This window comes from Camelus dromedarius, chromosome 18, assembly GCF_036321535.1.
Source record: "Camelus dromedarius isolate mCamDro1 chromosome 18, mCamDro1.pat, whole genome shotgun sequence".
NCBI lineage: Eukaryota > Metazoa > Chordata > Mammalia > Artiodactyla > Camelidae > Camelus > Camelus dromedarius.
The window spans coordinates 127864-151060 of NC_087453.1; the positions used below are offsets into that span (position 1 = coordinate 127864).

A 23197-nucleotide genomic window follows, 5' to 3' on the forward strand; every position below is an offset into this window, starting at 1 on the left:
TCAGCCCTAAATTCAGGGGCCTCTCCTAACACTCCCTGACTGCCCATCCCCTGGCCTCGCTGGGCCTCAGCCTGGGGCACCAATGACCAGTCCAGAACCTGCCCCATCCAGACCAAAGGGCGGCTCCCTCCCTCCCAGGCCCACGGGTTCTCAGAAGCAAGACCAGGAGAGCAGTGCCCAGCCAGTCACCCTGCTTCTCATCAAGAATTTCCTCATTCAAATCTACAAAGGTCTGCGGTGCTCCTAGGGGACAGTGAAGGTCCCCAGGGAAGTCCTGGCCGCAGTGCCCCACACACACCAGAAATGAAAGCCTGTGTATAAAGACCACTTGAAGGCATGGAGTTCTTGGGGAACCAGGGGCGTGGAGGGTCACTCCTGGGGGAGGCCCACTGGATGAAGGCTCAGCCCTGGTGGGTAGCTGGAGCTCCAGGCCAAGGCTCACAGCCCTCAGCCTCCCAGAGCCAGCAGGCCACACCCACCTCTGGGCCCACAGAAGGGGAGGCCAGCGCCCCTGGACGCAGCCTTAGGCCTGGTGACTTCAGGGTGCCTGGGAAAGTGCCCGGGCTCCTGTCCTGGCCCAGGCCACAGGCAGAGGGACCACAACTCTAGTGAAGGAAGCAGGCCTGTGAGGGCAATGACAGCCTCGACACCCTGTGGGCAGTGAACAGCCACGTCTCCCCAGGCTGGAAGCACACAGACCCTCTGACCTGGAAGTCCACCTGAGTTGCTGCCCGAAAAGGGCGCCAGACACTGTCACTAGCTGCAGCGTCACCTGCAAAAGCACAGCCAGAGACAGCCCAGCCAGAGACAGCCCAGCCGTCCACCCACTGGGGTTAAATAAGTCATGTGTGTCCAGTAGACCGAGAAAACGCGGAGCTGGGCAGGAAAGTGAAGACTGAGTGCAGAGTGAAATGCGTTCTCACCACCAGCGCAGAGTTCTTGGAGATCGCAGTGGCAGCGGGACCAAGGGAGGGTCTTCCACCACTTGTGTGAGTTTTTACATGTACGAGCTCCTCTTTCAGAAAAACAAAAAAGAAGAAGTTGGCTTGTATGTGGGCCACAGGTTCTGAATCCACATGAAGGCATACAGAGACCCCGACCACCACACCCAGACAGGGAGCTGCACAGATCCCCCCCAGACAGAGGTACAGAGCTCACCAAAGAAACTGCACACAGACACGTGTGCATACACGTGTACACGGGAACACACACATGCACACGCATGCACACTCACAAGGTCCTCCAAGAAACCCACACACGCAGATAAGTGTGCCCAGGTCCATAGAGACCCACGGACAGAGGCCCAAATGTGTTCAGTGGAGCCCGCAGGCTGCCCCCTAGCCCGGGCTCACCCAGAGGCCCCTGCACTGCATGCCTCCCAACACAGGCACACTCACGCACAGAAACGCACCAGGGCTGCCCACTGGAGAGTCTAGCCAGGCAAGTGAGCTCGGCAGCAGCCCTGGGGATGACTGCAGCGCCGCCTCAGCTCCCGCCCCCTTCCTCCCGGCTCCACTCCACGTCAGCCAGTGGGACCCGCCTCCCTCCCTCCCTCACGGGCAATAGCGCTGCCACCAGGCTGGAGACCTTGGGGGGGAAGCCAGTTCCCGCTGAGCTGCAGAGCTGCTGGCTGGCGAGCAGGTCCTAGAAGGCCCGCAGGGGGTTGAGAGCGGATTGGAGGGGGCCTGTCGGTGGAGGCCACACCTCCACCCCTGCCACTGCCTGATCTGGCCACCGCCACATGCCCACCAAGGCCACCAACTTCTGGTCACGTGTCTCCAGACAGGTCAGTGAGGGAAACAGCAGGTAGCCACACACAGAGGGTCTGCTGTGTGACTGGGAGGGCACCTCTCCAGGACTCCGGGTTTCCAAGGTGGGCAGGGATATGCTGGAAGGTGCATTTTCGAAAGGGCTGTCTTAACTTTCTGTAGCTTGTGCTCTGGGGTGTGGCCGGGACAGGGGCTGGGGGGAGGAATCTAAGCCCTCCCTTCCCTGAAGGGAGGTCAGCAGATGCTCTCTGCAGATGGAGGGGGGCCGGGGGAAGGAAACTGACCAGTCAAAAATGCTGCCCTGGAGGAGGCCCCCGTGCACTCCACCAGGCTCTCTCTGGTCACTGGACAGGGATGGATGGAGAGAGACTCCATGCGTCCCTGACCCTGGCAAAGTGACCTAAGCCTCTGCCAGAGAACTTGAGGCAGCTGCTGTTCTAAGCTGACAGCCAGATCCCAAAGTTTCTGGTTGTTTCTTTCTCAGAATCCAGCCCAAGGAGGCCCCTGCCCAGATCCCCGGCTCTGAAGCACCTCTTACCAGCCCAGGGCACAACTTAGTAACAGCCCCAACTCACAATGGAAGCCAGTGGGCCGGAGGGTCTGGACAGCAGAGCCTCCCCCTTCGCAGGCATGCCAGGCGCCAGCCTCTCTTGGGACAATGGCACCAGACACAACATCACCTTCCCAGAGCCCCTGCCGGCCCTCTACGTGCTCCTGCCAGTAGTGTACTCTGTCATCTGTGCTGTGGGGCTGATGGGCAACACGATTGTCATCTGTGTGATCCTACGGGCGCCCAAGATGAAGACCGTGACGCACGTGTTCATCCTGAACCTGGCCGTCGCCGACGGGCTCTTCACACTGGTCCTGCCAGCCAATATCACCGAGCATGTGCTGCAGCGCTGGCCCTTCGGGGAGCTGCTCTGCAAGCTGGTGCTGGCCATCGACCACTGCAACATCTTCTCCAGCGTCTACTTCCTGGCTGCCATGAGCGTGGACCGCTACCTGGTGGTGCTGGCCACGGCGCGCTCCCGCCGCGTGCCCCGGCGCACCCTCCGGGGGGCGAAGATCACCAGCCTGTGCGTCTGGCTGGGCGTCACCGTGGCAGTGCTGCCTTTCTTCACCTTTGCCGGCGTCTACAGCAACGAGCTGCAGGTCACGAGCTGCGGGCTGAGCTTCCCACGGCCAGAGCGCGCCTGGTTCCAGGCGAGCCGCATCTATACGCTGGTCCTTGGCTTCGCGGTGCCCATGTGCACCCTCTGTGTGCTCTATGTGGACCTGCTGCGGCGGCTGCGAGCCCTGCGGCTCCACTCTGGGGCCAAAGCTCTAGGCAAGGCCAGGAGGAAGGTGACCATCCTGGTCCTGGCCGTGCTGGCTGTGGGCCTGCTCTGCTGGGCGCCCTTCCACCTGGCCTCTGTCGTGGCCCTGGCCACAGACCTGCCCCAGACACCACTGGTCATCACTGTCTCCTACGTCATCACCAGCCTCAGCTATGCCAGCTCCTGCCTCAACCCCTTCCTCTACGCCTTCCTGGACAACACCTTTCGAAAGAACCTCCGTGCCATGTTCCGGTGCCCAGGGCCGTGAGCACCCCTCCTGCCATGGCCCAGACTTCGTGAAAAGCACTCTCCTGTTCTCCTGAACACTCCCACTTGTTCACATCCCGTCACTGTCTTCTCTAGGCAGAGAGATAAAGACTCACGAAAGTTGGCCATTGGACCTGCAGAGATGACATGGACTTAACACATGTCTCTGCCCCCTGGACAGCCCCTGGGTGGTCAGCTGCGGGGATTCAGGTCCTGGCCCCCCATGCCGCCTGCAGACCCAGACAGAAGATCCAGCACCAAGACATCCTGGCCATATGCAGCCACAGAGGGACAGACAGACCACCTCCCTGGTCAGCTCCTTCTTCATCCTCCCTGACGTCCGCGGTCTGGAGGAGAGAAGCCTGAGCTGTGGTCTCGCCCTGGGGCCGGCTCTGCATCCTACCATCAGGGTCCCTTGGGTTCCTCCTGACACAGGACTGGGAGGTGACAAAAGTGGGACCCCTGGGGCAGCAAAGGCAGGCGCCACTGAAATGCCAAAGACGCCCATCCACTGAGGCCACGAAGTGCACTCTCACGGCCGAAACTCAGGTGATGTTTTGCCAGGAGGCCTGTGCCCACATCCCCTCCTGGCTCCTTGAGTGAGGAGGCCCATGCCCCCTTGTCCCACCAAGCCGTTGCCTGTGGCCCCATGTCCTGCTTTAGGACCCAGGGCCCTTCTGCCAGGACCTCTGGACCCCCACAGTCTAGAGGAAGCATCTGTCACTCTACAGGCTGGCATCTGGACCCCTTCCTCCCTGGCTTCTGTGTGGCCTGGGGCCTAGACTCAGATGGCAGGGCCTCCACGCCAGGCCTCCAGGGGTTGGGCAGGGCACTGAGATGCCGGCTGCTCAGAGACCGCTTTCTGCCACTTGGGAGGGGCAAGGGCCAGGCCCCTGAAGACCACCTTGGTGGGGCTCTGCCAGGCCCCCTGCTCTTGGCCCCATGGCTCCCAGTGGCTTCCACACCCGGAGCTCCAGCTGTGCTGTCCCGTGAGCCACCTGCCCAGCATCCAGTAACCCTTCTAAGCTTACGGGGCCCCTGGTTGGTTTCAGTCCTTGTGACACGGTTCTGGCCAGTCTGTCCAGATGACAAGCAGGACCCACCTTTTCCCACCAGGTGAGGTGGCCCCCAGGGCGCATGGCCGCCTCCCCTACCCAATGGCTCAGGCCCATATCACTCTCCCTCCTCGCTTTCAGCCTGAAACAACTCAGACACTACCTCCATCCTGTTATCTTCCCAACAACCACCTATTAGCAAGCTACTGCAGTATAACAAATTTCCCCCCAACTCAGAGCTCAGAACGACATTTCCTATCTCCCAACTCCTGTCCGTCAGGAATCTTAGAGCAACTCTCCGCTGCCTCTGGCACAGGGTCTCTGTAAGATTTCAGTCAGGACCCCGGCCAAGGCCTCAGTCACCTGAAGGCTGGACTGGGGCTGGAGAAGCCGGTCCACCACATGGCCACTGGCAGCAGGCCTCAGCTCCTCACCCCGTGGACTGTCCACAGGGCTGCTTGGGCGTCTGCAGGACAGAGCACAGGTCCCCAGGGCAGCATCGGACAGAGAGCAGGGGAGCCTCAACACCTCTCAAGGCCTATCTCTGAAGCCACTCGGCCACAGCCTGCTCCTCAGAAGCAGCCCCCAAGGCCAGCCCACACTCAGGGGCTGTGGGCACTTAAACCCCCACCTGCACCTGCTTCTCTCCCAGGAAGAACTGGCTGTTCCTGCCGCGCAGCAGTCACACCTCTCCCAACAGCAGCCATAATTACCCTGTCAGCGCTCATCCTGTGCCCTGAGAGCTCCTTGAGAGGGGAAGTTGCGACTCCCACACCCCAGCTACGCCCGCAGCGGGCCCAGCGCAGCGAGGTGTAAATGCGCGCGGTGCAAACGCGGCGCGAGCAGGCGCCGAGCGGCGGGGGCCGAGACGCCTCCGGGAACGCCGGAGGAGGGGCGCCGCGCCAGGGCAAGTCTCCCACCCGGTCCCCAGTGTGCCATCTGGCCCCAGCAGAACATCCCTACAGCACAGAAGGTGCCGACCAAGGCTCCTCATTAGACCCCACACCCTTTATTCCGCGGGGTGGCTGCTGCCCCATCAGTAGCCTAGCAGTCTTGCACTGGGAACACCGAGGCAGATGAGGCACAGACCCCCGCCCACCCCGACATCCGAGAGGGCGGGTACCCCCGCAAAACCCCAAGGGTGAGGGAGCCAAGATGGAGGAGAGAGGCGAAGCCTCACCAGGATCCTGCCCTAGTGAGTTGCAGACCCCGAGGAAAATGCCCCGCCTTCACCGTGACTTCCAGACACGGGGTGGGGAGCGGGCAGCGAGTGTCTCCTTGCTCTGGGCTCCTGCTCCCAGGGAGAGCTGGCGCTCTACTTCCAGTCCCCAAATCTCACGGACATTGCCCCGGACCCGGGCCCAGCACCGCCCAGCACCGCCCAGCGCAGCCCCTGGGCGGGGTCTCCCGAGGGCCACAGCGCCCCTGGTGGGCAAAGTCCAAAGCGCAGGTGAGCCGGCAGTTTCCCTGAGGCCGAGGGATCCGCTGACCCCTTCCCATCGCCCGGCCTTCCCCAGCAACCCCGCAAGGGAGGTTCAGTGTCCCTTTCGCTCAAGAGAGGAAACCGAGGATCAGAGAAGCCGGGGAACTTGACCCAACCCAGCTGGTGGGGGCGGGGCAGGGGGCTAGGGGCGAGGACGGAGACGAGGGCGGGGCCTGGAGGGGCGGGGCCGGAGGCGGGAACCGTGGGATCCGCGCGCAGATGCGGAGAGGGAGCGAGCCCTGGTCCTGCTTCCCAGGTCCCCGGGTTGCTGGCCGGCCCCTCAGCCCAGCCTGGACAGAGACGAGCGCAGACACTCGCTGTGGGGTCGGCCTGGTCGGTGGGATCATCACAGCCTCCAGGAAACCACTCTGAGCCGCCTTCTCCGCCAGGACCTCACCGTGCCCTGAGCGCCCCCCCATGCTAACTGCCACTGAGTGCCCCCCACCCCGGCCTTCCCTTGATGCTAAATTGTTTGGGTTAACAATTTGCTTGTCATTAAAACGTACATGAAACCGGACGTTGGCCCATCTGCCTGTGCCCAAACACTGAGACCAAGCCCACTCCCTTTACCCCCTACCCCACCCAAAGCCCCTCTCTGACAGGGTCGTCTGCCCCAGGTTCAACCCCGGGCAGAACTTGTCCCACACAGGAGCCAGGAGGACATCTGAATCCCAGGGCCGCCAAAGGAGGCTGTTCTGTTCATCTGTCATCAAACGTCCCTCGGATAGGCTCAAGGAGGCAGAAAAGAGCTGGAGGCGGGGCAGTCTGCTAAGACTAAACGGGGTGAAGAAAATTCATGACCCGCCATGGGGGAGCACCGGCCCACTGGATCGGTGAGAACCTCCAGCTGCAAGGGCAGGCTGTGCAGTGTTTGATGTTTGGGGAGAAACTCTGCTACAGAAAGGCGACAGCTCCCCAGCACATCACGGCCAGGTTGACTGCTTCCCAAAGTGGGAGCCTCCCGGGGGGACCATCTGCCAAAGACAGAGCCTGGTCAGGTGAGGAGCACAGAGCAGATGGGAGGATAAGTCAACCTACAGCCCACATGCTCATCCCAGAGAGGTTACCCCAACATCCCCCCAAGGAAACACCCATTATGGGCGGAGTGCCCTGGCCGGTGTGCAGGGGTTTATTATGGGCCCTGCATCAGGACCCCTGGAGACAGATTCAGGGTTGGTTACATGCAGGGGAAATGACACGCTTCACATGCACAGATACAAGAAGACACGTGCTTCACTGGCACAGAGTCACAAATCTTTCAACTTTGGCACGAAAATGCCACAGCCATGGCAGCTCTGGTCCTCAGAGCCTCTGGCTGCAGGCAGCACAGAGAGAGCCCCGTCCTCCCCCGGACCAATCCCACAGGGCCAGGGCTCCCCAGAGCAGGAGAGGCCAGTCCAGAGTCAGTGCCTCCTGTTCTCTAAAGGTGCTGAGGTCACCTGGCCGGGGTCTGCGGCTCAGCTTACAAGTGGAGGCAGAATGATGTCTCCAGTGTTGCAGGTGCTTTAATAGTTCGTCTGCAGAAAGCATGTTTGCCAAGTCACCAACCTTCAGCTTCTGTCTGCAGACTGGGAGGGGGCCTCTCTGGGTGGCCACAACAGAACAACACCCCCAGCCTAGGGTCCCCCATCCCAGATGGTCCCTGTAGCCTTGCTCAAGCAGAACCTGCCAGACCCCACCTCTCATACCTGCTCTCCCCATGAAACCATCCTGTGGTTTGGAGTTTTAGACAAGTCCTGGCAGCAGAAAGCTCAGGCCACCCCCACAGACACCTGGAGGCTTGTAAAAGTAATTGGGGATGCAAAGCAGCACCTGTCCCAACTGCCACCTTCCAAGGCCACTGGGACCCAAACAGGGCACAGAGTCCTGCCAGCTACAGAACCTCTGATGGAAGTCTAGAAGGAGGACTGGGAGGAGGAGCCCGAGGGGGACACAGGCACCCCTAGACGGGGCACGACAAAGCCCTCCCCACATCACACACATGGGGCTGCTTCACACATGATGAAGTGGGCTGCAGTGGTCATGCAGCCCCCCAGGTCCTCCTGGCCACCTCACACACCTGAATGGCCACATCTGCAGTGCAATGGGTTGTTGTCCTCCTGGAGGAAACAGGCTCACTGACAATCCTCTGAAGGGAGTGCCACTCTCAGGGTGAGTCTCACAGCCCAGAGATGTCTGCTGGGCTCTCCAGGCAGTGCCAAGCTCATCCAGCTGCCTCGAGGAGATGCCACAGGGCTCCATAATGACGGCATGCAGCACATGGGACTGCACAGCTGCTGTCACAATGCCAGGTGTGTGCCCACCAGAGCCAAGGGCAGCAAGGGAGAGGCCAGAAGAGTCCACAAAGCTTCAGAGTGTCAGCATGGCTCTGGCCCCATGTGCTCACAGGTGAGTCCTTGCACCCCCTCCCCACCCTGCACTGGGAGGGCAGCTTCAGTATGACCTGGGCCGCAGGGGCACAATGTTCTAACCTGTCCCATGGTGTCAGCAGACCCTCTGAGGCCACAGGGAAGCCCACGGAGGCTGGTGATGCTCAGGTCATGTGTCAGCCTAGAGAGCAGTGACCTGGGTGAGCTCCGTGTTGGGTGTTGACGGGCTCTGTGGGCTGACAGGCACCATGGGCAGGTCCACGCCTAGTCATGCAGGCCGCGGCACTGTCTCCGAGGTCTTGCAGGCGAGGGCCACGTCCTTGGCAATGCTGCGCACACGATCTGACACCTGCGTCTCCCGGCGCAGGGCAGGGGCACAGCAGAACTTGCGGAAGCAGGCCTTGAAGTTTTCATCCAGGAAGGCATAGAGGATGGGATTGAGGCAGCTGTTGACATAGCCCAGGGCCGTGCAGAAACGCAGGATGGCCACTGCAGTCTCACTGCCTGGCTGAACGCCCAGCCCCTGGACCAATACGAAGACCTGGACAGGAGTCCAGCAGCCCACGAACACAGCCACCACCACCAGCACCAGTCGCGTGATGCGCCGCAGGTTCCGGTCCTTCTCCCGGGAGCCTGAGAGCAGGCGGACGCCGCGGAGCCGCCGGATCATGAGGCTGTAGCAGACAGAGATGATGAGCACGGGGATGATGAAGGAGAAGAGGAAGATGCAGACAGCGAACACGGGGCCCCAGTAGTCCTGCGGGGTGGGCATCTCCACCAGACACTCAATCTCTGCAGGGAGAGAAGCAGGGTCAGGGCAGGTGGCCAGGGAGCCAGGGGAGCATGGCACCATGGAAGGGGCCACCACTGACCTTCATCCTCAACCTGAGCTGAGCCCATGATGGCCACAGGAACGCCAACAACAGAGGCCAGGGCCCAGATGGCCACATTGACTGCCTGTGCCTTGCTGGACGTCCGGACATCAAGGGCGCGGATGGGGTGGCAGATGGCTACATAGCGGTCCACGCTCATGGCGGTCAGCGTGAAGGTGCTGGTGAACATGTTGTAGTAGTCGATGGCGATGACTGTCTTGCACAGGGCGTTCCCAAATGGCCAGAAGCCCAGGAGGACATCTGTGCCCTGGAAGGGCAGGGTCAGCAGCACCAAAGTGTCCGCCAGGGCCAGATTAAAAATGTAAATGTTGGTAGCTGTCTTCATCTTGGTGTGTCTGCAGAGGACAGGGAGGAGGAAGGCTTCATGTGGCCACCCTGCTGGGCCTCCAGCAAAGGCCATCACGGGGGCACCCACTCTGACCCCTCATTAATATGTAGGCTCCTGGTCCCAGCCCAAGGACATGGAGCCTGAAGGCAAACATTTTAAAAAATTCTTCAGATACTTCTGGGACACACAAAAGGGTTCAAAACCTAAAGACTGGTCTGCCTTGGAAAAGATGGGTATGGCGGGTAGCAGAACATATGCCTGTCCCTGCATGGAAGCAAAGAGGCAGGGCTCATAAGACAAAAGAACCTGCCCTCCTCCCTTTCAAATATCTGTTAAGACCCTTTATGGGCCAAAATGCTGTCCCTACCACTGCTAGAGGTTCCCAAGGGCTCCAGAATCTGTAAGAGCACAGCAAACCAGTCCTCACTGCTATCTACCAATGGAGACAGGAAGTGGTGACAGGGATGGGACGGGTGCTGATGGTGTCTGATTGTGTCTAAGAACCTGAAACAGGGCTGGGGAAATTGTGGGTGCTTAATAAATATTTGTTGGATTGTTAGTTGTGATGGTGGTAGTGGCGAGTGTTGGTACTGACAGTGGTGGTGGTAATGGTGGAGGTAACAGGTGGTGGCAGTGATGGCAGTGGTCATGGCAGGGATGATAATGTTGGCGATGGTGGTAGTTTTGGTGGTGATAGTGTTGCAGGTGGTGGTGGAGGTGGACATGGTGGTGGTGATGATGGTGGAGATGGTGGTGATGGTGGTGGCAGAGGCAGTGGTGACAATGGTGGAGGTGATGATGGTAGTGGTGGTGGTGACTGTTGTGGTGATGATGGAGATGGTGGTGGTGATGATGATGGAGGTGGTGGTGATGGTGGTTATGAAGGTGATGGTGATAGTGATGATGATGATGATGATGATGATGAATGTGGGTGATCGTGGTGGTGGAGGTGGTGGTGATGGTGGAGGCGGTGATTGTTGTGATGATGGTGGAGATGGCGGTAGTAGTGATGGTGGTGGTTATGAAGGTGGTGGTGATAGTGATGATGATGATGATGAAGGTGGTGGGTAGTGGTGATGGTGGTGGTGGAGGTGGTGGTGATGGTGGAGGTGATGATGGTAGTGGTGGTTGTGATGACGGTGGAAGTGGCGGTGGTGGTGATGGTGACAGTGGAGGCAGTGGTGACGATGGTGGAGGTGATGATGATAGTGGCAGTGGTGACTGTTGTGGTGATGATGGAGATGGTGGTGGTGATGATGATGGAGGTGGTGGTGATGGTGGAGGTGGTGACGGTAGTGGTGGTGATTGTTGGTGGTTATGAAGGTGGTGATGATGGTGATAGTGATAATGATGATGAAGGTGGTGGTGGTGGTGGTGATGGCAGTGGCAATGCTAGAGATGACAGTATTCCATGTCAATTAAGCTGCCAGGAAGGAATCTACAATTTAGTTCTGCCTCTTAGGGAGGGACTAAGAATAAGCACAAAGAGGTCTTAATTATGACCCAGTAACAATGGCGGTGACAGTGGCAGATACCTGTGCCAAGCTCTTCACTTGGATTTTATCTCATTTAAGATTTCAAAAACGCTATTTTGATCCCCATTCCATGTAGGAGGACACTCAAGCTCAGAGGATCTAAGTGGCCTTCTCAGGGCCGTAGAGCGAGCAAAAAGCAGAGTGAGTGGCTCAAGAGAACCAGAAGACCAGCCACAGATGGGAGAAGAGATTTGCCAAACACACATCGGACACAGGACTGCCACCTAGAACACACGAAGAACTCCTACTACTCAACAAGGGAACAAACAGCCTGGTTAAAAATGGGCCAAAGACCTTAACAGACCCATCACCAAAGAAGATACAGAGACGGCAAGTAAGTACATGAAAAGATGCTCCACATCATGCAGCATCGGGGAAACGCAAATGAAAACAACAACGAGACACCACTACACACTTACTAGAATGGCCAAAATCCAGAACCCTGACAGCACCAAGCACTGGTGAGGAGGGGGAGCAGCAAGCAACTGCCATCCATGACTAGTGGGAATGCAAAATGGTGCAGCCACTATGGAAGACAGTTTGCCAGTTTCTTACAAAATAGACTCTTACCAAAAGATCCAGCAATCATACTCCTTGGTATTTACCCAAAGGAGTTAAAAACTTATAGCCACATAAAAATCTGCACAGAGATGTTTACAGCAGCTTTATTGCCAAAACCCGGCAACAACCAAGATGTCCTCCAGTAGGTGGATGGATAAACTTTCCATCCAGAAAATGGACTATTACTCAACGATAAAAAAAAATTTAACTAAGTGAGAGAAGCCAGCCTGAAAAGGCTAGATTGTGTGACTCCAACTACATGACATTCTGGAAAAGGCAAAATTATGCAGACAGAAAAAAGATCACTGTTTGCCAGGGCCTGGGAGGTGGGGAAGTGTGCACAGGCAGAGCACAGGGGATCTTCAGGGCAGTGAAACTGCTCTGTGTGATGTTGTAATTGTGGGTACGTGTCATTATACAGTTGTCAAAACCCACAGAATGTACAACACCAAGAGGAAACCCTGATGTAAACTATGGACTTGGGGTGGCTGTGACAGTCAGTGTAGGTTCATCAACTGTAAAACATGTCCTGTTCTGGTGGGAAGATTGATCATGGGGAAGACTGTGGAAGGTGGGGGGCAGGCGGCAAATGGGAAACCTCTGTACCTTCCCCTCAATTTTGCTGTGAACCTAAAACTGCTCTTTAAAAAAAAAAAAAAAAACAGTCTTTAAACAAGAGCAGGGCTTGGAACTTGGGTGTTTCCGGTGCATGAGGCAGCCCACCCCAGTCCACTGGCTTGGAATACACTGTGCTGCCTCTCAGGCCAGTGTGGTCCCAGCGGCTGCTGCGCATTGTGCTCTCTGGGGACCACTTGTGGACAAGACCACCTCCCTGTCTGCTCTGATCCAAGACGTGACTCTGCCAGTTCTGATGCCCCAGGGCAGAAGAGAGACACAGAGAAGCTCTAACAGCTGGAAGGATGAACAGAACCACCCCCAGTTGCTGTGTTTCTCACCCACAACACACCCTCCAACCACAAAGGGGCACATGAATCTAGTCCCCTGGGGGTCAGCACTGGGGAAGCGGCAGCTGCTCCTTCCAGCCCCTTGTCCAAACACATACATAATACACACCAACACATACACACAGACAAGTGCATGCTCACACGTGTACAGACACATACACAGACACAAGTGCGTGTGTACATGCACACATATATGTACACTGTGCAGTACGCACTTATATGCCCACAGTGCACACACGGGCATGAACACATGTGCCCATGTGCGCACATACGTGTTCATGCTCACACATTCGTGTACACACTCATATATGTGTACAAACATGCACATACTCCATGCATTGTATGCATGCACACACAGGCCTGTTCAAGGTGCAGTGCACACTCACGTGTATGTACACACCCATACGTGCACACACTCCCACATGTGTGAACACATCCATGTGCACATTCACACGTGTGCACGCACACATTTGTGTACACACAAATATGCACATGCTCACATAGTGCACACACATACCTGCACATGCCTGCACACACATGCATGTCCCCACTCTCTCCCCATGCTGTCTTACCACGCTGTCTCCCCTCTGTCCCCCAAGGTGTCCCCACACTAACCCACACTGCTCCCCTATAATGTTCCCCCCAACAGCCTGGCTGCCCCCCTCAACCCCACAAGCACTCCTATTCTGAGCAACAGCAAATGCTGGAATCAGCCCAGGTTATTAGCAGAGAGCACGAGTCCTGGAGCTGGAGGGAAGGGGACCTGCCCTGGCACCAGCCCTGGACAGACTGACAAGAGCTGCCTCTCGGGGTCGCTGTGGGACCAGTCAGATAACCATGCGGCAGCTTGGCGGGGAGCCTGGCCCACGGCTCAGACTGAACGTCATCTGTCAGCAGTCAGGGTGACGCTCCATCTGGGACAGGATGGCCCCTCCCCCAACCAAGTGCCCCACCCTGAGGAGCTGAGCAGCCAGGGCTTCGGGCCTGACCCTGCCCAGCGCCAGGTTGCCCAGAATGGCCCCTGTGTCTTGCTTCCATTCCCCCTGTAGCTGGGGGCCAGCCTACCTGAGGATGACGTACATGACGAGACAGTTCCCCAGCAGCCCCCCGATGCACACAGCCAGGTAGAGCCCCACAATGGTGACCTTGAGTCCGAGGGGCAGGAAGGCGCCGTGGCTGGTATTGAGCAGCAGATGTGGGGGCAGTAGGCTGTGGTTGGGGCTCAGGAGGGACAGGTTTCCCTGCAGGTGGCTGCTGTAGAGGACCTCCCAGAACGGGGCAGGGAAGAGGGACTCCATGCCACCGCTTGACGTGCAGAGCCACCTGTACCTGGGAAGGCACAGGGACATGTGAGCACAGTGCCCAACACCCACCAGCCCCGGCCTCCAAGCTCAGTGTGCATGGCCCGGAGGCACACGCACCCCCAGACCGCCACGTGCACAGGGACACAGGCGCATACCTGTGCACACACAGGTACACACACACATGCTGGGGCCATGGAGACAAGCAGATACATATATCCAGACAGAGACACACAAACACAGAGGCATATGTGCACACACAGGGATACAGTCCCCTTCAGCTTGCAGGCTCCCACATGGGCTGTGTAGATGTAGTCACATACCAGGACACGTGTCCACCCACGGGGACTCGTGGACACACAGCCGTGCACATACATATACACACACACACACACACACACACACACACGGATGCCCAAACCTGCCCTCATGCACATGCAGGCACGAAAAGGACCAACCAACGCATACCCAGAAACACCTGGAACCCAGGACACCCGGCAACCCCCCGTGCCTCCCCAGCCCTGCCCGGCCGCTGCAGCCCATCCTGGGTCACCTCCACACCCACCCCAGCAGCTCCAGCCTTACCTCAGTCACCTCTGTGGGAGCGGAGACCGGGGAACCCGAACCCACGGCTGGCTGGCCAGCAGGCCGGGGAGCCCCTCCCCGACTCAGCACCGGGTCTGACAGGACTGGGGACTGCGGCTGCAGCGGCAGCTGCTCCTCCTCAGTAGACACCAGGCCAGACGCCGCAGCCTGGTGCACGGGGGAGGGGGAGGAGGCTGCAGCTCCAGAGGGGGAGGGGCCAAGCAGGCTGGAGGAGGGGGCAGCAGGGACGGGGCGCCAGTCCTCAGGCGGCATGCGGACACACACGAGGACCAGGGCACACACTTAGAGAAGAACAGAGACAGGCTTGGACCCACAGAGCCCGGACACAGGGACACAGATGCTCACAGGGACTCAGACATGTGGACACAGACACTCACACAGGGACACACAGAAACACACAAAGACATGGGACAGGGACTCAGAGAGATACACACAGGACAGGCTGAGACAGACCGGAGCCACATCTCACACACAGACACGCAGCCTTGGACGGACTCAGACCTGCCTGAGCTGGCATTCCGTGCCCGGAGCAGTGCCCCTCGGCTGGGCCCCAGGGAAGCTGAGCCACAGCAGGCCAGCGGGTGGGTGGACACACAGCAGGGCCCCTGCCCAGCCCGCCCTAAGCAGATCAGAGCCTCGCAGTAAACAAGCAGGATGCTTGGGCTCTCCTGTGCACTCCGTGTGCCCACTGTGTGCCCCACGTGCCTACTGTGTGCCAAGCCCATCCTGAGCATAAGCCCATCCAGCCCCACTACACTTCACCGTTGCCATCAGCATCACCTCAGCGCCAACAAGATCATTAAGCCTCACAGCTGTGAAGCCACATGTCAAAGTGGCAGAGACTGGGTTCAAACCCAGGTCTCTCTGTCGCTTTGAGACACACCAGGGACATCTCTGCCCCAGAACAACATCTGAGCCTCATTCCCTTACAGCCTGGGCCCCCAGCATCCATGCAGCTGAACAGAGAGCTGCCTCCTTCCCAGCACTGGGGTCACATGCCAAGTGGGTGACCCCTGAGCTGAATCGCCAGCCCCACCCAGTCAAGGGGTCGTTCTTCCTGCACGTGGGCTCTGCCCACACAGCCCAGACCCTGCTCTGTGCATCTGTCTCCAAGGATGGAGACATTGTTGCTAGGCAACTGGCAGCAGCGTCGCTAGGATACCTGGCAAATCAAGAGAGGACAGAGCAGGCAGATACCCTAGGACTCAGCATCCCAAGCTGTCCCCCAGGACTTATCTCTGCATCTTCACTGCAGTCGACTCAGGGACACGTGGGGAGACACGAGGCACATCCACAGAAGGCACTCAGGACACAAAGACTCACATAACTGCAGACACACACAAAGATGCCCAAACAGGCACAAGGATAAACACACAGTCAAAGTACATGCTCAGGAATGCAGACACTTGAAGGGATGCACAAAATCATGGGCCACACACATGCAGACACACTTAGGTGCATGTGAGGCACACAGGTAGCAGGCATGAGAGAGCAGGCAGACACACAGATCGCAGACTCAGACACCCAGGGGACACACACGTGCACCACATTCTCCAGGTGAAGATCGAAACCCCATTGCCTTGACCTCAGGAGCCCAGCAACCCAGGGAGGCTCACCCTCCCCCAGCCTCCCCAGGCTGGCTCCCCAAGGTCTGAGCAGCCAACCCCAGTCCCTCCTGCCCCTGCTGCCTGGGGGCAGCTTACTGAGCTAAGCTGTGTTTCCTAATGGCCTTCAGCTGCCTCCTAGCCCAGGCCTCAGTCTGAGGAAAAGCCTGGGCTAGAAGGCTGCTCTGAGGCTGGGTATGAGTTCTGGTCTGGACAGATCTCCTGTGAGGGCGCACTGGATGAAGCCAGCGCAGAGGATGCCCAGAGGCAGACACCTGGCCGCTCACAGGCAGTCTCAGCCCAAGGACAGGCCAGTGGGTGGCTAGGCCAGTGGGTGGTCAGGCCGGGATGCTGACTACACTCCCTGGGGGTGGCAGCCACCCAGTCCTGGACCCTGGAGATTTCCCACAAAGGGGGCTGGCCAAGGAAATGGCCCAGGCCTCTCTCCACCCGGCACAGAAGGGTAAGACACAGAAAACATGGGTTACACACGGGTCAGCGGGGAACACATGTGAGCACTTGTGTCAAAGCAAAACAACCTCAAACACACATGTCATATGCAGGCAAAGCAAAGCATGTGGGGTGCCAGGGCAGCCAAAGACACATAGCTTATGGGAATGACAGGGCAGAGCACATGTCCACAAATTACGGTGAAAGCCACACAAGGGCTGCACTTGGAGGTCACAGGCATTTGGGGCAGGACACAGGGCCCTGAGGGCCGTTTACACTCACAGGCTGCGCAGAACACACCTCACTCTTGCACCCAGTGACTCAGGGCCCATCAGGGCCAGATGGCAGGCTCGCACTGGCCCTAACTGCCTGGGGCAGGCCCGCTGTCTGCCCCCCTCAGTCTCCACACTTTCCACCACCTCTGAGCTGGGCACAGGAGTCGAAGCATAGTCGTAGGCAGCTCACCCAGGACATCTATCCACCAGGGTATTCAGTCACCAGGCCAGCAGCGCTGCTAAAAAGCAAAATGATTTCCTCATAAAAAATTACTTTTTCCTTGTGATTTTAACTTCTTCTTATTTAAATACAGTGACAGAGAACTGAGTTGTAGATTTTCAATATAATGTTAAATTTTGCAGTCATTTAATAACTTATTCATTTTACTTTGAAGTTTTATTTTCAGCCTTTGGCATCGATCAACATGCTTTTTAAAAAAATTTTGTTGTAATTGAAGTACCATCAATTACAATGTGCCAGTTTCTGGTGTACAGCATCATGTCCCAATCCTGCATACACATACATATATTCATTTTCATATTCGTTTTCATTAAAGGTTATTACAAGATCAACGTGCTTTTGGACCTCAGCATTTCCATCAGCCCTCGAAAATGAATCCTTAAAAAAAAAAAAAAGTTTCTTCTGCACAGCACAGGGAATACAGATTCAATATCTTGTAATAACCTCTCATGAAAAAGGATATGAAAACAAATATGTGTATGTGTATGCATGACTGGGACTTTGTGCTGTACACCAGAAACTGACACACTGTAACTGACTGCACTTCAATTAAAAAAATTTTTTTTAAAAGAAAGAAAAAAATAATAAAATGAATCCTGGACACAGAAACAGGTGAAGGACGTGGCCTGCTGTCTCACAGTGGCTGGGCCCAAACATGTGGGAGCACCTTCCTCCCAGGGGTGTGTGGAGAAGCAGAAAGAAACCAAGCCCAGGGATGTGAGCTGTGTGGACACCAGGCCCTCTGGGAATTAGGGAGGAGAAGGTGTCAAAGGTTTTCAATCCTACAGAAGCAGAGGGAAAGTTACAAGTCCCCTCTTCTTGGAGACAATGCCCCCTAACCACTCCCCCACTGCCTATCCCTGTCCTGGGCCCTGGGGAAGCTCAGAGGAGGGCCCAGATCCCTGTCTTGTAGAACTCACTCATGTGGGAGCACAGAATTAGAGTCAGAGGTGGCCCCAGTTGGAGCTGTGTAAATCCAGGAGGCCTGCCTGAAGGAGGTGGCCTGCCAGATCATCCTTCCTAAGCCCTCACTGCTTCTTCTGGAGCCCAGAGACCTTTGTCTTCAACAAGCCCCAAGGCTGATGCTAAATCTCAAGGCCCAGACCCACCCTAAAGGCACAAGCAGGGCAGGAAGGAGCAGCTCCTGCAAAGGCTTAGGGGCTGGAAGGATGAACAGTTCCACGCAGCTTCGGGAAGGGGGATGGCGTGCAGACTCCAGGGACATGGAGGGCGGAGAGTCATAGCTTTCCCTCTCACCAGGAGGCCAGAACAAGCTTCCAAAAACAATGGGAACACTCAACAGCCTCTGTCCAGAAGGCAGAACCTCAGCAGAGACCTCACCCCCAAAGCCAGGACAGTCCATCCTCCCAGGGGCTTAGGCCCTGAACCCCCAAAGCAGGCCATCCATGGATCCCAGCGCCCACACTGGCCCTCCGGCACATCCACTAATGAAGGGGAGTGGAACGTATGTACTGTGGGAGCCACCAGTACATGAATAATTCAATGCACTCAATGCACTAATGTTGGCCTACCATAAACTGTGGAATCAGTACATGAATTAACGAATCTAGAATACAGTGACAAATGCATGAACAAATTAAAGAATTAACTAAGTGAATCCGTTATAAAATATTACAGCTAACTAACAAATGCACAAGTCAATTACAGAAATCTAGGACCCAATACCCAGAGACTTAGGGCTCATCAAAACCCAAGTCTGGTCTTGCACCACCCCTGGGACTCCAAACTGGCCCCAGAAGAGGTGAAGCGTCCTGAGTTCCGCTGTGGGAGGCCTCTTGGCCATGCAGAGGGGAAAGGGGCTCACTCATGAAGGTCTCCTCACGATTGTGCCCCCTGACTCCAAAACTAGCCCCCAAAGACTTCTCCAGCCAGGAAGCTGTGCCCACAGAAGAGTGCATTTAGGCCTCCCCAGAAAGGGAAAAAGCATACCGGGCTGTAAGTTGTTGGTCACCTCCTTCCCAGTCCTTGACAGCCTGGGATGCCCCTGGCAGGACATATGGCCTGGGACTTCTGGGCACAGCTCTGCCCATGTACCTCCGGAGGGGTTGCCCCACCCCGGCCGGCTTGGGGGAGGGGCAGGCTTCCTGGTTGCCCAGCAACCACATCAACAAGCCCCAGAGAGTCCCAGCTGAGTTGGAGGTTCAGACCCAGCAAGGCAGAAGGTAGGAAGGGTGTGCAGAAGGCAGGTGAGGGCCGGGCCCTTGGACCACTGCAGCCAAGAATGAGGCAGGGGAGGGAGTGGATGCTACCAGACACCCAGACTGTGGCTCTGCCTGTCCCACAGTGGGCCAGGACTCAGCCCAGGGTCTGGGGTCAGGGATACTGTGGGAAAGGGGCCAGGAGAGGGAAAGAGCCCTGCAGGACTGAATTAGGACTTCTAGGGCAGTTTCCCTTTCCACCTCGTGGGCCCTATTCCCCTCTATCACCTCCTCCCTGGGCTCCCCTCTCCCTTACTCAATCTAGTCCCAGCAGGGACAGGCTAGGAGGAGGACGTCTCCCCTGTAGCAAGCCAGCTGTCCATTTGGCTCTGAGCTTCCCACACACACACGTGAGACCTCCCACAGACATACAAACTGACCCCCACACACACACCCCTCCCAGAAAAGCATGAGTTCTCTGCCCAAGATATAATGAAGGCCCACCCGTTCCATCTCCAGCCCCTCACATCAAGACAGAGAGGCCTGGGGCCAATGCAGACCTGGGGGACTGAACACAGCGAGGGTCCCAGCATCGTGGGGAATTGTCCACCAAGCCTCACCCAGGGCAGTCTCAGCAGTCTCCACCCCTGGGTAGTGCTTGAGGTCAGCTCAGGGGTCTCAGCATTTTCTCAGTGGACAGAGAAACAGCTGGTGGGCAGGAAGGGAATTTCCAGAAAGGGAGTGGATCAGAAAGTTCTAGCTGACAGCAGGAGTGAGCAGGGAAGCTGAGTTGACCAGGACGTGTGCTAGGCTTGGGCAAAGGTGCAGAGGCCAGAGGTGCGGGGCCTAAGGCGGGCGGCAGGGAGTCCAGAGGGGCCAGAGCTGGAAGCCCGCGGTGGGGCCAGGTCAGGCCAAAGGAGCGGGCACAACGGACACCGCTCAGGCACCAACAGACATCCCCTTCCCTCGGAGAATGCAACCAACGCTGGCGCCGCCGCAGCAGCCGCGGGAGAAGGAGGCCGGGCCTAGGGGCCCGCGGGGGCGAGCGGGAAAGGGCGCGCAGGGCGCAGGGGCCGGTGAGAAGCGCGCCAAAGGGGCGGCCGCGGCGGAGCCCCCCAGGCCGGGCTGGGCCTTGACGCTGGAGGGGCTGGCTGCCATGGGCCCCGGGCAACGCCACAGCCACCTGCTCTTCGGCGACCTGCTTGAGGACGTGGGCGCGGCCGCTTCCGTCTTCCCGTGCGACTCGTTGGAGCTGGGGTACCGCATGCCTGACCCGCGCGCGTGGACGCAGCCCCTCGAGCGGCCGGCGGAGCGCCAGGACCGGCTCCTCGGCGTCCTCAAAGCAGCCGAGGCCCGAGGACGAGTCCGCGCCTTACGACTGCGCTACGCCCGCATGCGGGTGAGGCTCCGGGCGGGCAGGAGGGGTCGCGACCCGGCTTGGGGCTCTGCCACGTAGCACTGGCTCTGAAACATCTCTCCCCCCTCCCCCCACGCCCCAACCCCGGGACCCGCAGGCCGAGGAAATCTCGCTCCTCATCCTGCGGCAGAAGTCCGCGCGCGCCGCCATCCGGCTGGAGCTGTTCCTGCCGCCGCAGCTGAAGCCCACGCGAATCCCGGATCCCCTGGACCGTCAAGAGGTGCCCGCAGGCAGGGGAGGGGGCCCGCCCGCCCGCCTCCCCGCACGTCGTGCCCCAGCCCCTCTTCCCTGCAGCGGAGGCGCGTGGAGACCATCCTGGAGGAGACAGTCGACGGCACCATCTTCCCACGTTGACGGATATCCCGAAGTGCCCGGCCGGCCGCTCCCCACCGTCGGACATAAAGTTCTCACTTTCCAAGCCCCTTCTGGTCTCTCCGCTTCCCTCTCTAGGTCCCCTGGGAGGGAAGTGGGGAAGTGTGGATGCCGCCTCTCCCACATGCGAGTCACTGACATCGGGGTACACAGCATGCTGCTCCTCCAACAAAGTAGGAAGGTGCAAGTTGGCATATGTCAGGTTAACAGGGGGCAGGGACACTCCTAATCCCCCAGATCCCATGCTACTCCCATCACGTAACCTGGTGCCCTGTGAATCCATGGGGGCCCCTAGTCTGGTTGTGACAGGAGCAAGAGCCTGGCCTGGCAATAGTCACGCCCCAAGAAGAGCGAGCAGCCTCGGAGAGAGTGGTACCCAAATAGGACCATAGACAGCAGGTCATTCCATCAGGGGGTCAGAGAGGAAGGTGATACTCTGGGCAGAAGAGTGACTGCAGAAGCCCAAGCTGGCCTTTGGCAAGTCAGCCATGCCTAGGAGGTCCACCAGAGGATGGAGAGACTGGAGAAGGGGAGCCCCTCAAACAGGCCCCTGCCACCCAGACAGAAACCCTCTGGTTTTCCTTTCCATCCTGATTGTCCTCCTTTGCCCCTTAGCAGACTACACACACACACACACACACACACACACACACACACACACACACACGACAGGAGAGACACTGCCCCTGTCCCATTCTGACAGATCCACGTCCTGCCAACCCTCTGGACTCTGAAGAGCCTCCCGAGTTTCAGACAGATCTCCCCTTTGAGAACTTACTATTCTCCCCAACTTCTTTTGGCCACCTCTCCCTTTTCCTCCCTCCCGGCCCATCTACCAGGCTGCAGAGGGGGGTCTCAGACAAGGCACTCCCCTGCGAGGAGGCTCCTGCAGCGTCACTGCCCAAAGCAGAGAACTGATCCCAGAGGGGTGTGTCCTCTACCAGTAGAGGTCAGAGCTAGGGTCCAGCAAGGAATCCTCAGGATCAGGCTCAGGCTCTGGATGGGGACCTGGGCCCTCTGTGTCCTCAGCAAGCTCCTCCCCCACACAAGACCCTTCGCCCCTTCTGGGCCATTGCACCCTTGGCTTTGATCCACACCCAGGATCTGGAGCTGGAGTCTGGGGCAGTTCCAGGAGGGAGGGGAGGCTCTCGATGGTGGTCGGAGGTTCAGGCAGGGAGAGGAGACAAGGAACAGGGGGAGAGAAGGTGGCTGTGGCCTGGGACAGAGGGACAGGGAAAGGGAGGCAGTGCCTCTGTCCAGGAGCGGCAGCACATAAACCGTGACAAGCACAGGATGACAGCCAGCCCTGGCTCCCTGGTTAAGCTCATGTGACTTGAACCCCAGCATTCTGTCTCTTGGGGACGTACTGAGTGCTAGGATGATTTCATCCGTTTAGTAAAAGCACATTTCATTTCATCACTTCTCTGAGCTACCATTTCTTTATCTTTAAAAAGGAAGTCTCAATGGTCTCACTTGGTGCCACGGCCCCACACAGTGAGAACTCCATGGGGGATGGTGTCACTCTGCATCAGGCAGACACGTGAGGACAGAGGGTGAGACAGGCACACATAGCCCTGAGGAAGCCAGCAGGATGGTGGCCTCACAGATATCTCTGCACCGGGTGTGGGGCTGGCACACAGGGCATCCTTTGGTCCCCACCCAGGGAGGGGTCCTAGATCTGCTGAGAAGGCCTGGGAAAGTAGCCAGGGACATATCTGCAGGGGCTGGAGGAGGCTTCTACTACGGGAGAGCAATGCATTGGGCCACCGCCCAGTGCACTGGGGGCTGTGAGGAATCAGGTAGGTCCCTGTGGCCCAGAGCTCATGCTCTGGACAGAGGACCCTGGGTTCAAACCCCAGCTCCTGCTGCATAGCCTTGAATGAGTCCCTGCCCAGTCCCCTTGTTCCTCCCGTGGAATATGGGAGAGACTCCCCAGAGGAGGTGCAAAAGACTCAGGAGGGCGAGGCAAGGGGAATAGAGAGGCCCAAGTGGCCCGAGGATGTGGGAGAGTGGCCAGAGCAAGGACAGGGTATGGAAGGCGGGGAGGGAGGGAGTATAGAGTGGCCCAAGGAGGGAGAGAATTGTGCTGACCCCCACCCACATCCAGCTGCCACACACACTTCTCAGGAGGTGGATGGAGATGCCACATCGCACACCATGGGATCAGCATGGCTCTGAGACCTTGACGAAGTTGTATGACCTACGCCCCACGCCCCAGGACTGTTATCTTC

The 23197-nt window shown here is 58.0% G+C and overlaps 3 protein-coding genes across 5 annotated transcripts; 2 read left to right on the plus strand and 1 right to left on the minus strand.

Moving 5' to 3' along the window:
* The first annotated feature begins 2345 nt into the window (after window positions 1–2345).
* Window positions 2346–3353, plus strand: NPBWR2 (neuropeptides B and W receptor 2). The gene has a single exon (XM_010997019.3). It carries the CDS (start codon window positions 2346–2348, stop codon window positions 3351–3353), a length of 1008 nt encoding a protein of 335 aa, XP_010995321.2.
* Window positions 3354–6936: 3583 nt separating this feature from the next.
* OPRL1 (opioid related nociceptin receptor 1) lies at window positions 6937–20153 on the minus strand. Of its 3 annotated transcripts, none has more exons than XM_010996990.3 (5): window positions 19738–20153; window positions 16803–17016; window positions 13607–13870; window positions 9132–9487; window positions 6937–9051 (listed from the first exon to the last, which is right to left on the minus strand). In XM_010996990.3, exons 2-5 carry the CDS (start codon window positions 16832–16834, stop codon window positions 8528–8530), a joined length of 1176 nt encoding a protein of 391 aa, XP_010995292.1. In that variant the 5' UTR covers window positions 16835–17016; window positions 19738–20153; the 3' UTR covers window positions 6937–8527. The 3 variants fall into 3 exon arrangements, with proteins under 3 accessions (XP_010995292.1, XP_064352925.1, XP_031289215.1); XM_064496855.1 differs by having other exon boundaries at window positions 16785–17016; XM_031433355.2 differs by lacking the exons at window positions 16803–17016; window positions 19738–20153 and adding an exon at window positions 14428–16760.
* LKAAEAR1 (LKAAEAR motif containing 1) lies at window positions 20113–20977 on the plus strand. Its single transcript, XM_031433356.2, has 3 exons — window positions 20113–20576; window positions 20692–20814; window positions 20889–20977. Exons 1-3 carry the CDS (start codon window positions 20151–20153, stop codon window positions 20946–20948), a joined length of 609 nt encoding a protein of 202 aa, XP_031289216.1. The 5' UTR covers window positions 20113–20150; the 3' UTR covers window positions 20949–20977.
* The last annotated feature ends 2220 nt before the right edge of the window (window positions 20978–23197 follow it).

Coding starts and splice junctions, on each gene's coding strand:
- NPBWR2 (XM_010997019.3), top strand. CDS start 2,346: ATGGAAGCCAGTGGGCCGGAGGGTCTGGACAGCAGAGCCTCCCCCTTC.
- OPRL1 (XM_064496855.1), bottom strand. CDS start 16,834: ATGGGCCCTGAGTCACTGGGTGCAAGAGTGAGGTGTGTTCTGCGCAGC. Junction 13,871..16,784: donor AGGTGTGTTCTGCGCAGCCT/GTGAGTGTAAAC, acceptor GTGCCTTCCCAG/GTACAGGTGGCTCTGCACGT. Junction 9,488..13,606: donor GTCATGTACGTCATCCTCAG/GTAGGCTGGCCC, acceptor TGTCCTCTGCAG/ACACACCAAGATGAAGACAG.
- LKAAEAR1 (XM_031433356.2), top strand. CDS start 20,151: ATGCAACCAACGCTGGCGCCGCCGCAGCAGCCGCGGGAGAAGGAGGCC. Junction 20,577..20,691: donor TGCGCTACGCCCGCATGCGG/GTGAGGCTCCGG, acceptor CGGGACCCGCAG/GCCGAGGAAATCTCGCTCCT. Junction 20,815..20,888: donor ATCCCCTGGACCGTCAAGAG/GTGCCCGCAGGC, acceptor TCTTCCCTGCAG/CGGAGGCGCGTGGAGACCAT.